Source organism: Balaenoptera musculus, chromosome 10, assembly GCF_009873245.2.
Source record: "Balaenoptera musculus isolate JJ_BM4_2016_0621 chromosome 10, mBalMus1.pri.v3, whole genome shotgun sequence".
Lineage (NCBI taxonomy): Eukaryota > Metazoa > Chordata > Mammalia > Artiodactyla > Balaenopteridae > Balaenoptera > Balaenoptera musculus.
This window is the reverse complement of record NC_045794.1, coordinates 98,263,701-98,275,742: the sequence shown is the minus strand read 5'-3', so window position 1 is coordinate 98,275,742 and position 12,042 is coordinate 98,263,701. Positions and strand designations below refer to the sequence as shown.

Sequence of the window (12,042 nt, the reverse complement as noted above, 5' to 3'; positions counted from 1 at the left end):
CCAACTATCAAAACCATGTTGAGGTAGGGGGACTTCCCTGGTGGTCCAGTGGCTAAGACTCTGCGCTCCCAATACAGGGGGCCCGGGTTTAATCCCTGGTCAGCGAACTAGATCCCACAGGCCGCAACTAAAGATCCCGCATTCTGCAACTAAAAGATCCCCCATGCCGCAACTAAAAAGATCCCGCATGCCACAGCTAAAAAAAGATCCCGCATGCCGCAACAAAGATCCCATGGGCCGCAATTAAGACCCGATGTGGCCAAATAAATAAATAAATATTAAAAACAAAAAACAAAAAAAAAAACATGTGGGGTGCAGGGAAGACTGCATGGGTTTACTGACCCCGGGCACATCCCTGCGAGGTAAACGTGCTAACTTTAGCCATGGCTCTTAGGCTAAAGGCATGACACACTGTCCCTAGACACCCTTGAGAATAGGGCATACCTATATTCATATTTTCTTTCTGGTAAAACCCCTTCTTGAGGACAGTCTGGGGAGGAACAGCCGTGTTGGGGATGTCTTGGGCTGGAGGAAAGGGGATTAGGACCCTTTTGAATGCCTTGGTGCCGCTTGGTGTCCTTGTCTGTCACCTCATTTGAGTATCAGGATACTGTGAAGTAGAAGTACTCCGTTTTCTGAGAAGGAAAGCGAAGCTCCCAGAAAACGAGCGGCACAGGCTTTGGCCACGGGTCTGCCTGGCGCTCGGAGCCCTGTGATCTTGCCTTTAAGGTAACTGTCGAGCCACTGCTGCTGTGGGCAAGATCCGAGGCTCAGCCCTTCCCCGTGGGAGAGAGGACACGGGCGAGTGACGTGGGGCTCGAGGCCACGCACACTGGGCTCCGAGTGACTGCCTCTTCCCCAGTGGCTACCTGTTTGGGTCTTACTCCAGCTGAGAGCCCTGGCAGATGCCAGGAGTGTGATTTGCATTTCAGAAGTGGAGGGGCTGGGACTTGAACTTGGAATTCTGTCAGACTCTGGAGCTTGTGCTCTCTGGGTTTTGGAATCTGGGGCGGCTGGGGGACGGAGCAGCTTTCCCCAAGGGCGACACTGGTGGTGGGGAGAGCATCCAAGATGAGCCGGGGGGGCCTGGCGTGTGGAGTGTGGAGGGCTGTCTCACGGCCGGATTGGGTGGCTGCCCCGTCAGGAGCAGAGGTGGGGCGTGAGTCCTCTGGGCAGGAGCTTGCGGGGCAAAGGCGACAGATCGGGTGCTTCTTGGACGCGGGGTCGCCTGAGGAGGAGTCTAGATGCCAATGGATTCAGAAGTGGTGGAGGGGGACAAGGGCCGGGCGAGGGACAGGGCAGTGCAGAGCCGGGCTCGCTCGCTCTCGGTCAGAGGGAAGCGGGCTGAGTGGAAGTTAGTCTTCAACTCGTGTGCCTGCACTTTCTCGTAGACCAAAGAGAAGTACGAGAAGTCCCTGAAGGAGCTGGGCCAGGGCACGCCGCAGTACATGGAGGGCATGGAGCAGGTGTTTGAGCAGTGCCAGCAGTTTGAGGAGAAGCGCCTGCGCTTCTTCCGGGAAGTTCTGCTGGAGGTTCAGAAGCACCTAGACCTGTCGAACGTGGCCAGGTAAGTGTCCCTTAGCTGAAAAGCACATCCCGGGGAAGTCAGCGGAAAGTTGCTTTGGAATAAAGATCGGTTGCTGCTCTCCAGCCTTGGGGTGGCAGTGCTTGTCAGAAGGTCTTAAGTTCCCCTGCCCAGGGAGGGCCCTTTGGCCGAGCCTGCCTGCGGCCATGCAGTGTCCTGCTGCCTGGGACAGCTGCTCGCTGGCCTGAGTCGGATAGCCGCCTGCCACTCTCTGCCAGCTCTGGGTGCAGTCCTCTGCGTCTGGGCAGGAAGGGAGGGCCGCGGCTCGGACCCGCCACAGTTGCACATTTGAAATCAACCCGGGAGCGAGTCGAGCAGTTCCGGGGCTGGCACACCCTGCCCCCGGGATGGCCTTTCTTTGAGGACCTTTACGAGGTCCTTTCAATCCAGAGCAGCTGACTGCCAGCTTGTTCCTTGACTTCCAGTGGTTCTGGGCCGCGGGCAGCACAGACCCTCAGAGACTCGGTTCTGAATGGAGACGCCGAGGCTGTGATATTCCTTCCGTACTTTCCTTGTCTTTGGTCCCATGACACCTTCGTCGGGGCAGAGGCCCGTGCTAACCCTGGACCTAGACTTCTGTCATCCACATAGCAGAGCCATTTAGAAATGACTCACAAGTTAAAGCTTGTCGTGAATAGGAAATTACATTCCTTTTGTCTCCTTCTAATAGGAAAAACATCAAAAGCAACAATTATTGTTCAGCTCCTCTGACAACAACTAATGGGTCCTTATGAGTGTCTATGAAGGAGGGGCAGTATTCCCCATCTTGCTGATGAGGGAGCAGGCTGGCGTGGTTAAGGGACTTGCCCAAGGCTGCACCGCCGGCTGGGGCAGGGCTGGGGCTGCCAGGCTCTTCTGCGGGTGGAGTAACTCCCATCGTGCGAGGGCTTGTCCTCGGTTGATGTGCCTTGCTTCCCTTAGTCCTCCAAGCCACCCTGGGGAGGAGATGGTGTAGTAGTGTTCTAGGGCTGCCATAATGAAATACCAAAACCTGGGCAGCCTAGAACAACAGAAATTTCTTCTCTTGCGCTTCTGAAATCAAGGTGTCAGCGGGGCCTCACTCCCTCTGACGGCTCTGCTCTAGGGGAGGACTCTTCCTTGCCTCTTCCAGCTTTTGGTGTTTGGGGTCAATCCTTGGCCTTCCTTGACTTGTAGATGAGACGCATCACTCCAGTCACATGGCCGTCTTCTGTGTCTTCACGTTGTCTTCCCTCTGTCTCTGTACCCAAATTTCCCCCTTTTTATAAAAAGGTGGTTTTTTAATTTACAGATGACCTCTGTAAAGATCCTATTTCCCAATAAGGTCCCATTCCGTGGTACTTGGGCCTAGGACTCCAACATGATCTTTTTTGGAAGACACAGTTCACCCCATAACAGGTGGCATTATGCACACTCAGTGAAGGAAGACACTGAGGCCAGGCCCAGAGAGGGTAACTGACTTGCTAGGCATACAGACTAAAAGTGAAAACACCAGGACCCGCGCTGGTCACACTCCTGTCTGACACGGTCAGCTTCCTAGGGAGGCGAGCTGCTCTGAGCGGTCACGCAGAAGCAGGAGTCCCCCCCAGGTGGCTCGTGGGGTCTGCAGCCACCACAGCACTGGCCAATCTTCGTTTACTGTTTTTGCACAGCTGAGTGTAAACCTTCCTGCTTTTTTGAAGGGATGAGGGGGAGCTTTCTGACACTCAATTCTGGACCTGGTTAAATGGGACCACACAGATTGGTGGCCCATGTAGCCCAGATGCCAGCACCTTTTGTATTATCTGACACAGAGCAAAGCCAGGTTGTTGCCACCTGGTTTGATTTGTCAGAAGCTGAAGCTGTGGCTTCCACGCCATGGTTGTTGTTTGCCCCATTCTGTGTGCATCACGGCCAGATGACCGTCCAGCTGAGCCAGGGCAGGGGTCTGGTCTGCCCTGTGAAGTCGACTCTCGTGCGGCTGCAGACCATAGCGCCAGCTCTGGGCAGGCCCTGGGCGAGGCTGAGGGCTGGCCTTCCCTTCCTTCGAAAAGAGTCACGCTTCTCTCTCTCTCTGATTTAGCTACAAAAACATTTACCGAGACCTGGAGCAGAGCATCAAAGCTGCTGACGCGGTGGAGGACCTGAGGTGGTTCAGAGCCAACCACGGGCCAGGCATGTCCATGAACTGGCCACAGTTTGAGGTGAGAGGAGGCTCTGCCTGTGACCTGTTGGCCTGGGAGGGGCCTAGGCCCACAGGGTCGAGTCATACACGGTTCTTTCTCCATCCAACTCAGAGCTGGCCTGTGCCCTGTTTATGTGGCAGCCTTTACACGTGGCTACCCTAGACACCAAGTGGATGTTTAATGTTCCGGGGGGCTTCAGGATCACCAAAGGGCCTTCTGAATCCCTGGTGAAGATGCAACTATGTTCTTTGTAATTGACAACTTTGACGGTCACTTGTTGAGCATCTGGCATTCCCTTCGTGGTGAGTCCCAGGAGTTGCAGGAGTCACAGTTCCCTGCTCAGCCCTGCGGGATGGCCAGGGAAGGAGTGGCCACAGTGCATTCCAGGCCTGGTGGGCCAAGAGCACTGGCTCAGCAGCCTCTGGTCCAGGACGAGAGGGGAGCATGGTCTCAGTGTGTAGCTGTTCTCACCCTTCACATGAGGGCTTTTCCTTATCTTCTTATATAAATTCAACCAGCTTTGGTGTAGGATTAACTTTCTTCTTTTCCCATTTTCATGGGTCCAAGCTGTCCAGTATCTTTACATGCAAAATTCGAGGGCCTGGGGATCTCAAGACTCTTCCAGCCCTAGAATTGGGTCCCCAGGCCCCACCTGGCCTCCTGCTGATAGCAGAGAAGGCAGTGGCCACGAGTCCCACCACCCTGTTCTCTGAGGGAAAGGATTCTCCCCACCTCGTGGCGAAGCAGGGGCTGGGAAGGGCCCCACAGGGCCATGGCTGCTGCCTCCCCCTGGGAGGATGCTGGAGGCAGCCCCCTCTGCCTTGGGCTCCAACCACCTGGCCCCGCTGACTCGGTAGCGGCTGGAGCCCAGGCTGCACTCAGATGCTGCCTCAGCACTTACTAGCTGTGGGATGCTGAGCAAGTAAGTCATCTGCCCTTTTCTGTGACTCAGTTTTCCCATGTGTAAAACGGGGATGACAACAGCCCCGATCTTCTTGGTGGCTGGGGGTTCAGTGACCTGGTCCGTGCTGGGTATTGCCCCTGGGCCCACCACACAGAAGCTTGTTTGGCCCCGTCCTAGCCTATAGTTTTTTCAGTCCGCATCCCTGTGCCTCTGTTTCCTGGAGTTTCTCAAGAAAGCTCCTCCAGATGAAAGTGTGGGTCCCTGCAGCTGAGCATTCCCCCTGCACTGCCTTTAGGACACCTGCTCCCAACAGGGGCCAAGAGCAGAGGCCCGGGGCCTTCCCAGGTGGAAGTGGACCTAGAGGAGACAGCACAGCCCGGCTTCTCCTCCCCCTGGTGATGGCACACGGGCAAGAAGCGAGTTGGTGATGGGACTTGTGCACACACCTGGATTCTCCTCTGTGGGGAGTGTTTGCTGCTCTCAGGAGAGGCTCAGGAAACCCCCTGTGACATGCATCCCCTCCAGCCCCCAGGTCCTTTAGGGTTGTTCGTCCCTACCCAGAGAACAGAATGGTCTGGAAAGGAAGACTTGACAGGCAGTCTTGCTGGGGTGGGTGTCCTGGCCAGAGCCCATGGTGGCCCTTCTCTCTGTGGGTCCCACGGGCCGGGAACCCATGCCTGCATGTGGTGCATGCTTGCAGCTCTTACAGGATCATGCTTCCTTTCTCTAATGAAATTATTTGTTTTTATTTTCCATGCCACAAGGATGAAGTAAGTTCCTATTTTATGGCTAACTTATTGAATTCCAAACCTCTTGCAGTGTGTGTTCAGCCCAGGTGGGTCTGTGTGTGGCGTCCGCAGCCTGCTTCTAACAGCGTGTGCTGGTTAAAGAACCGTGGCCACAGTGTAGCCCAGGCTGTTTTGTTGTCCAAGTTAATAGCGGACCCTTCCCTTCAGAGTTGGCCTGGTGTTGATCACATCGGCCCTTGGAAGCCACCCCGTCAGGACGGATTTATATTTCAAAAGGTCCTGTTTGCAGGGCAGAAAAAGAGACACAGACGTAGAGAACAGACGTATGGACACCAAGGGGGGAGACTGGCGGGGGGGCGGTGGTTGTGGTGGAATGAACTGGGAGATTGGGATTGACATACATATACTAATATGTGTAAAAGGGATGACTAGCAAGAACCTGCTGTGTAGGGCTTCCCTGGTGGCGCAGTGGTTGAGAATCTGCCTGCTAATGCAGGGGACATGGGTTCGAGCCCTGGTCTGGGAAGATCCCACATGCCGCGGAGCAACTAGGCCCGTGAGCCACAGCTACTGAGCCTGCGCGTCTGGAGCCTGTGCTCCACAACAAGAGAGGCCACGATAGTGAGAGGCCCGTGCACCGCGATGAAGAGTGGCCCCCACTTGCCGCAACTAGAGAAAGCCCTCGCACAGAAATGAAGACCCAACACAGCCATAAATAAATAAATAGATAGATAGATAGATAGCTGAGATTCCATTCAAATTTCTTCAGTTGTCCTAATAATGTAATTAGGGCAAAAGGATACAGTTCAGACTCATGTGTTGCATTCAGTTGTCATGTCTCTTTAAAATTAAAAAAAAAAAGAAATAAAAAAGAACCTGCTGTGTAAAAAATAAGTAAAATTCAAAAATTCAAGAAAAATTTTTTAAAAAGGTCACTATGGGGATTCTGAGTGCCAGTTGAGTTCTCAGCTTATTTCAGTTAAGAAAATAATTAACAAATAAATAGGTGACCTAAGTTTGGGGTTGAGGGCCCAGGTCTGCCACCAACTCTGCGTGGGCAAGTCACTTTTCTTTCTGGGCGTTGGTTTCCTCATCTGACAAATTGGCAGGTTAGACTTGAATGTTTCTAAGGTGGCTTCTAGCCTTGAAATTCCATAACTACACATGAGCAAAGCTCATGACTCAAAGCAAAGCTCAAAGTCATCCCAAATATTAATTCAGATAAAGTTGTTTGATAATGGGTGGAAATGGGGCAGGGGGAAGAGTTCATTAAATGTGTACACACACGTGCTTTTCTCCCAGTGTTTTCAGTGCAGTTGATAAAAGCCTGTTCACATGCTGGAAAAATAGTGAACCTCTGGGGAGATAAACACTGCTTTGCTTTGTTAGCTAGCCCCCAGCACGCTGCTCAGATGGGGGAGGATGTTCCTGGGCAGGGGAGGGCACTGCTCCTTGGAGACTTGAGTGGCCGGGTTGCCCCTGCAGTGATGCGGGAGCTCCCCTGGGCCCCTGATTTTGTTTGCACCCAGGGCCCATTTCCCGCACTGCAGGCTTGCTCAGGCCCCCACGCCCAGCTCTCTTGCCCTGCTGACAGTTCAGGGCATGGATGGGAGAGTCTTCAGCACTGAATGCCAAGCCCCTCGGAGGGTGGGCTCTGTCTCCTTTGGAAGCGCGAGGAAACCTGGCGAGGCCTCTGGCTGCTGCCGCGGGCCTGAGGGTCCGGAGGCTGAGTGCCACAGGGACAGGGGTAGGACGGGGAGGCTCCCTGGGACTGGAATGCAGGATCCCTGAGTGTCGGCTCCAGTCTTCTTATCATCCATCCGTCCCTGCAGGCTGGGCCTGGTGCTGACCTCCAGGCCCCCTGAGGAGTCCACACTTTGCACAGTGAGGAGGGGTCAGTGGTGGGTGTCATGAGCCCGGGGTCTGCTGGGAAACAAGGGAGCGCAGAGGCAGCAAGGCTAGACGTCACTAAGTGTGCGGGGCAGGCCACTGGCTGGCTGGCCGGTGTTTTAGACTGATGTGGCCTCAAACAAATGAACTTCCTGACTCCTCTCCCTCGGTGCCCGTTGCTCAGGAGTGGTCTGCAGACCTGAACCGAACTCTCAGCCGGAGAGAGAAGAAGAAGACTGCCGATGGTGTGACCCTGACGGGCATCAACCAGACCGGCGACCAGGCTCTGCAGAGCAAGCCTAGCAGGTGGGCACTGGGGCAGCCTCAATCCCTGGAACGGTCCCCTTGGTCCTCTGCACGGGCTGGGACGCCCCCACCTGGGACACCGGGAGACTCCCCGATGGGGCTTCGCAGGGAACCCCAGGGCCATCTTTCCAGACACTCCCTGGCTGCCCGCGCTCTGCTGGGCAGTGGCCCAAGGTCATCTCTGGGGAGAATCATCAGTCCCCCTGGTGCCAGAGCTGCAGAAAGATCCAGAGGGGGAGCCTTTGCCACAAACGTGCTTTGGGCCCCAAATGAGGGGAAGAACTGATGTTAGGTGCTGGTCATTATGTGTCCCCAGTGGTGCACACGGGCAGGTGGAGGTCACTGTCGGTGGGGTCCTTCAGGCGGGTTCAGGTGCCCTGGCCAGGTTTGTACTTACTTCCCCGTGCCGTATGCAGGTGCCTGATTCGGGGGTGGGGCATTGTCAAGTGCCCCCTTTTTCAAATTACCTCTTTGCTGAGAGCACTGGTTATTTCTGACCTCATTGTTTGCTAAAACTGAGTTTGGATCAAAGAGGTGGCACTGAGGTCCTTTAGAACCTCCTGGAAAGCGTGTGCCAGATGAGGCCACAGAGTTCCCAGCAGATAAATCTTGCTGTCCTCTGCAGAGCTGAGGCTGCCCTGCAGGCCCCGGGCCCAGAGGCCTCCACGGCATGCTGGGTGATAACACACCTCAGGCTCGTGGCTTTCTGGGAAGGGTCAGCACAGGTTCCACAGGCCTTTCTGTAGCCCTGGGCAGTGAAGCCCCCACCCAGGCTCCCTGGGCTGACATGGCCACTTGTCATTCAGCTGCTGTGCCACCGTCTGGGCAGGTGGGCCTGGTTAAGTGACTGCAGCAGTGAGCACCGTGCCAGGGGTCAGGCCAGCACCTGTGTGACTAGGGGCGGGGTGGGGCGGCCTAGGCTGGCCAGGGCTGCTGCACAAATTCAGCTGCCCAGCACCAACCCCCTCTCAGGTCAGCTGGAGAAAGGTGCCGAGGAGGGAGGAGGGCCTGGTGGTCTCAGACATGTGGCCCGGATGTAGGCAGCAGGCAGGCATAGGCCCAGTGCCTCTTGCCTGGCCTGAAACCAGTGAGGCAGTTGCCGGCCACTTGGGGTCACTCTGGTGGCATTTGAAGCATTTCCTCGCCTACCCTCCCCTGCTCTGACTGAGCCATCCCCCCAGCACCTTGTGGGCCCGCTCCATGCCGCCCTGGCTTGGGAGGCGGTGCTGGCCTGGGGAGCCCTGCCCTGCAGCTCAGTGGTGCGGTCCCTCAGCTCAGAGTTCTACAGTGGGGTGCCTGGGCTCTCGGGGGCCTGTCTTATCTCTACTGTCTTGTTCTGCACTCTGTACCTGTAGTCACTGCATTTCATCGCCTGGCTGTCAGCACTCAGGCCAGGCTGGGGTCAAATTTCTCTCTGGTACCCTCTGGGCCTGGCACACAGTAGGCAGTTGATACAGTTATGCAGATGAATTTTCCCACTCTGGAGCACAAAAGGGGTCCTTTCTTCCCAGAAAGGGCTATTCAGCAGGCTTTGGTTCTGATTTTGGAAGTTGCAGACCCAGGAGAACCAGGGCGGAGGCTGTTGGGCCCTTCTGTAGTCAGAAGGAGAGGGTACGCTGCGCTGTGGGGTCTGGAGAGCTCCGGGAGCCTCTCTCCTGCTCTCGGCAGGGCTCTGAGCCTCCCCGGCTGTCACCCTCCCCAGGCTGAGCCCCACAGGCTGTCGGCTGCCAGCTCTCAGCAGAGAGCCAGGTGGGGCGGACTACGGAGAGAACCCCTGAGCCCAGAAGCACTTTGCTCCAGCGACAGCCTGTGCGCACCCCAGGGCTCCTGTTAGGATAGACTGTGTTCAGACACAAGGAGGGCAAAGGGAAACGTTGTTCTCTCTTAGACACTTAAAGCGCATTTAACAGCCAAAGCGTTGCCAAGTGTTTTGCTGAAACAGGCTTTCTGCGCAACAACATATTCCTCCTATTTGACGGGGAGCTGATTTGTCCCTTCAAACCCTGGCCCTGTGATCCTGCAGCTGGGAGCACCGGGGCCGTGGGGGCCGCCGAGTTGGGGTCCCCTGAAAGCTCTCTCTCTCCCCGTAGCGACCTTAGTGTCCCGAGCAACCCCGCACGGTCAGCGCACTCACTGTCCAGCTACAACCCCTTCGAGGACGAGGACGACACGGGGAGCACCGTCAGTGAGAAGGAGGACATTAAGGCCAAAAAGTTGGTGAACAAACGTTTCCCTCTGGTTTCCACCTCGCTCCCTTTGTCTCTCCTCTCTGTCCAGGGTCTCACCCCCTCGGCACTCAAAGCAATGCATGAGGCCTGCAGGAGGTGGCCCGGCTGCCAGCTGGTGGACGGTCTCTGGCTTCTCGATCTCTTAGGGAGGGAGGCACCAGTTAACAAGCTGTGGCTGCTTTTTCTCTGCCCTCTGTTAACCCATGTCAAGGTCCCGGCACACCAGCACAGGAAGATGGGCGTGCCGGGTGGCCCTGCAGGGAGCCTGCCCACGCAGGGCTGCTGAGGGGGCCGTGATCCTGCAGAAGGGGTCCCAGCCCAGCCCCAGGGCTCCCTCGGCCACCCGGGCGGGGACCACGGCTCCAGGCAGGGCCTCAGGCCTCTGCCAACCCCGTGCTCAGGCCCCTGGGTCAACCCTTTCTTGCAGTGTGAGCAGCTACGAGAAGACCCAGAGCTACCCCACGGACTGGTCCGACGACGAGTCTAACAACCCGTTCTCCTCCACGGACGCCAACGGGGACTCAAATCCATTTGACGAGGACACACCCTCGGGGACGGAAGTGCGGGTCCGGGCCCTTTACGACTACGAAGGGCAGGAGCACGATGAGCTGAGCTTCAAGACTGGTAGGTGGACTTCCCGGCTGGCATCGGGGGCGAGTGCTTCCAGCCTGCTGGGGGAGGTTGGTTTTTTTAAGTCTGCTAAAATTCCTGCTAGTTTCATTTGTGTGTTCGCCAATCCACCCCCCATTTTAAAAGTAGCAGATGGGGGCTTCCCTGGTGGCACAGTGGTTAAGAATCCGCCTGCCAATGCAGGGGACAAGGGTTCAAGCCCTGGTCCGGGAAGTTCCCACATGCCGCGGAGCAACTAAGCCCGTGTGCTACAACTACTGAGCCTGCGCTCTAGAGCCCGCGTGCCACAACTACGGAAGCCCGCTTGCCTAGAGCCCATGCTCTGCAACAAGAGAAGCCACCGCAATGAGAAGCCCATGCACCGCAACGAAGAATAGCCCCTGCTCTCCGCAACTAGAGAAAGCCCGCACGCAGCAACGAAGACCCAACGCACCCAAAAATAAATAAATAATTAAAATAAATTAATTAAAAAAAAAAAGTAGCAGATCCTCAACACCAAAGCTTAGAAGACAGCGAGGTGCCCATGTGCCTTTTCCCAAGATGCTGCCCCAGCAGGGCTAAGGCCTGTGCACAGGAGATGCTGATCGCCAGGCCCCCTGGAAGCAGCTGCCCTACGGGTCCCCAAGCGAAGCCTTTCTCCAGAGGCCCACAGCTGGCAGAGGAGCCCAGACCCCAGAATAGCAGGCAGCGTGTCCGTGGGCCCGCAGAGCCTCATCTTGGGGCAGTGCCTTTCACGCTCTTCCTGCAGCCATGCTGTGTGCACACCTACCACCAACACACCTTTGCTGCCAGTAGCTGAAGCCCCGGTTTTATAGAACAGTCTGCATCCTGATTGTATGAGCTCTGCGTGTGGAGATTTTCTATCCTGTCCTTTTTTTTTTTTTCTTTAATGCTGGTTGCAGCTCACCAAATGGGTTGCAACCCTCCATTTGAAGAGCACTATCTTAGAGCCTGTCCAGAGAGGCCTGATCGGCCTGGCGCCAAGTGGGCCCAAAGGGAGCCAAGTTCCTTCCTTCTGCCTTGCCCCTCCTCAAAGCCAGCCCAGATTCAGCACCCATCCCTCCAGGGCAGGGGCTGTGCTGGGCCCTGACTCAACCAGCACAGGCTGAAGTGTGCCCTCCGCGCTCCATCTCTGGGACAGACCCTCACTTCTGAACCCACCCCACCCCAGCTGGGGCTGTGTCCGGAAGCCCTCCTCTCCACACTCAGCAGGCCAGCCAGCTCTCCCCAGACACTCGACCCCAGGGTTGGTCATTGGGTGCCTATGGCTGGTTGTAGAAAATTCTTTTTTTTTTTTTTTTTTTAAATTAATTAATTTATTTATTTTTGGCTGTGTTTGGTCTTTGTTGCTGCTCGCGGGCTTTCTCTAGTTGCGGTGAGCAGGGGCTACTCTTCATTGTGGTGTGCAGGCTTCTCATTGCGGTGGCTTCTCTTGTTGTGGAGCACGGGCTCTAGGCGCGTGGGCTTCAGTAGTTGTGGCACTCGGGCTCAGTAGTTGTGGCTCACGGGCTCTAGGCACGCGGGCTCAGTAGTTGTGGCGCACGGGTTAGTTGCTCCACGGCATGTGGGATCTTCCCAGACCAGGGCTCGAATCCGTGTCCCCTGC

The 12,042-nt window shown here is 56.1% G+C and overlaps 1 protein-coding gene across 8 annotated transcripts in view; it reads left to right on the top strand.

Annotated features, from left to right (window-relative positions):
* The window catches only part of PACSIN2 (protein kinase C and casein kinase substrate in neurons 2), a 136,690-nt gene that overhangs the window by 120,555 nt on the left and 4,093 nt on the right, over positions 1-12,042 (top strand). For 3 of the 8 annotated variants that reach the window (XM_036864607.1, XM_036864610.1, XM_036864609.1), the window contains 6 exons: positions 1,392-1,567; positions 3,627-3,747; positions 5,398-5,403; positions 7,457-7,578; positions 9,669-9,791; positions 10,234-10,430. In XM_036864607.1, the coding sequence (XP_036720502.1) occupies positions 1,392-1,567; positions 3,627-3,747; positions 5,398-5,403; positions 7,457-7,578; positions 9,669-9,791; positions 10,234-10,430 (745 nt within the window). The remainder of the gene's footprint in view (positions 1-1,391; positions 1,568-3,626; positions 3,748-5,397; positions 5,404-7,456; positions 7,579-9,668; positions 9,792-10,233; positions 10,431-12,042) is intronic. The other 5 variants (XM_036864611.1, XM_036864612.1, XM_036864614.1 and 2 more) reach the window with 3 other exon arrangements.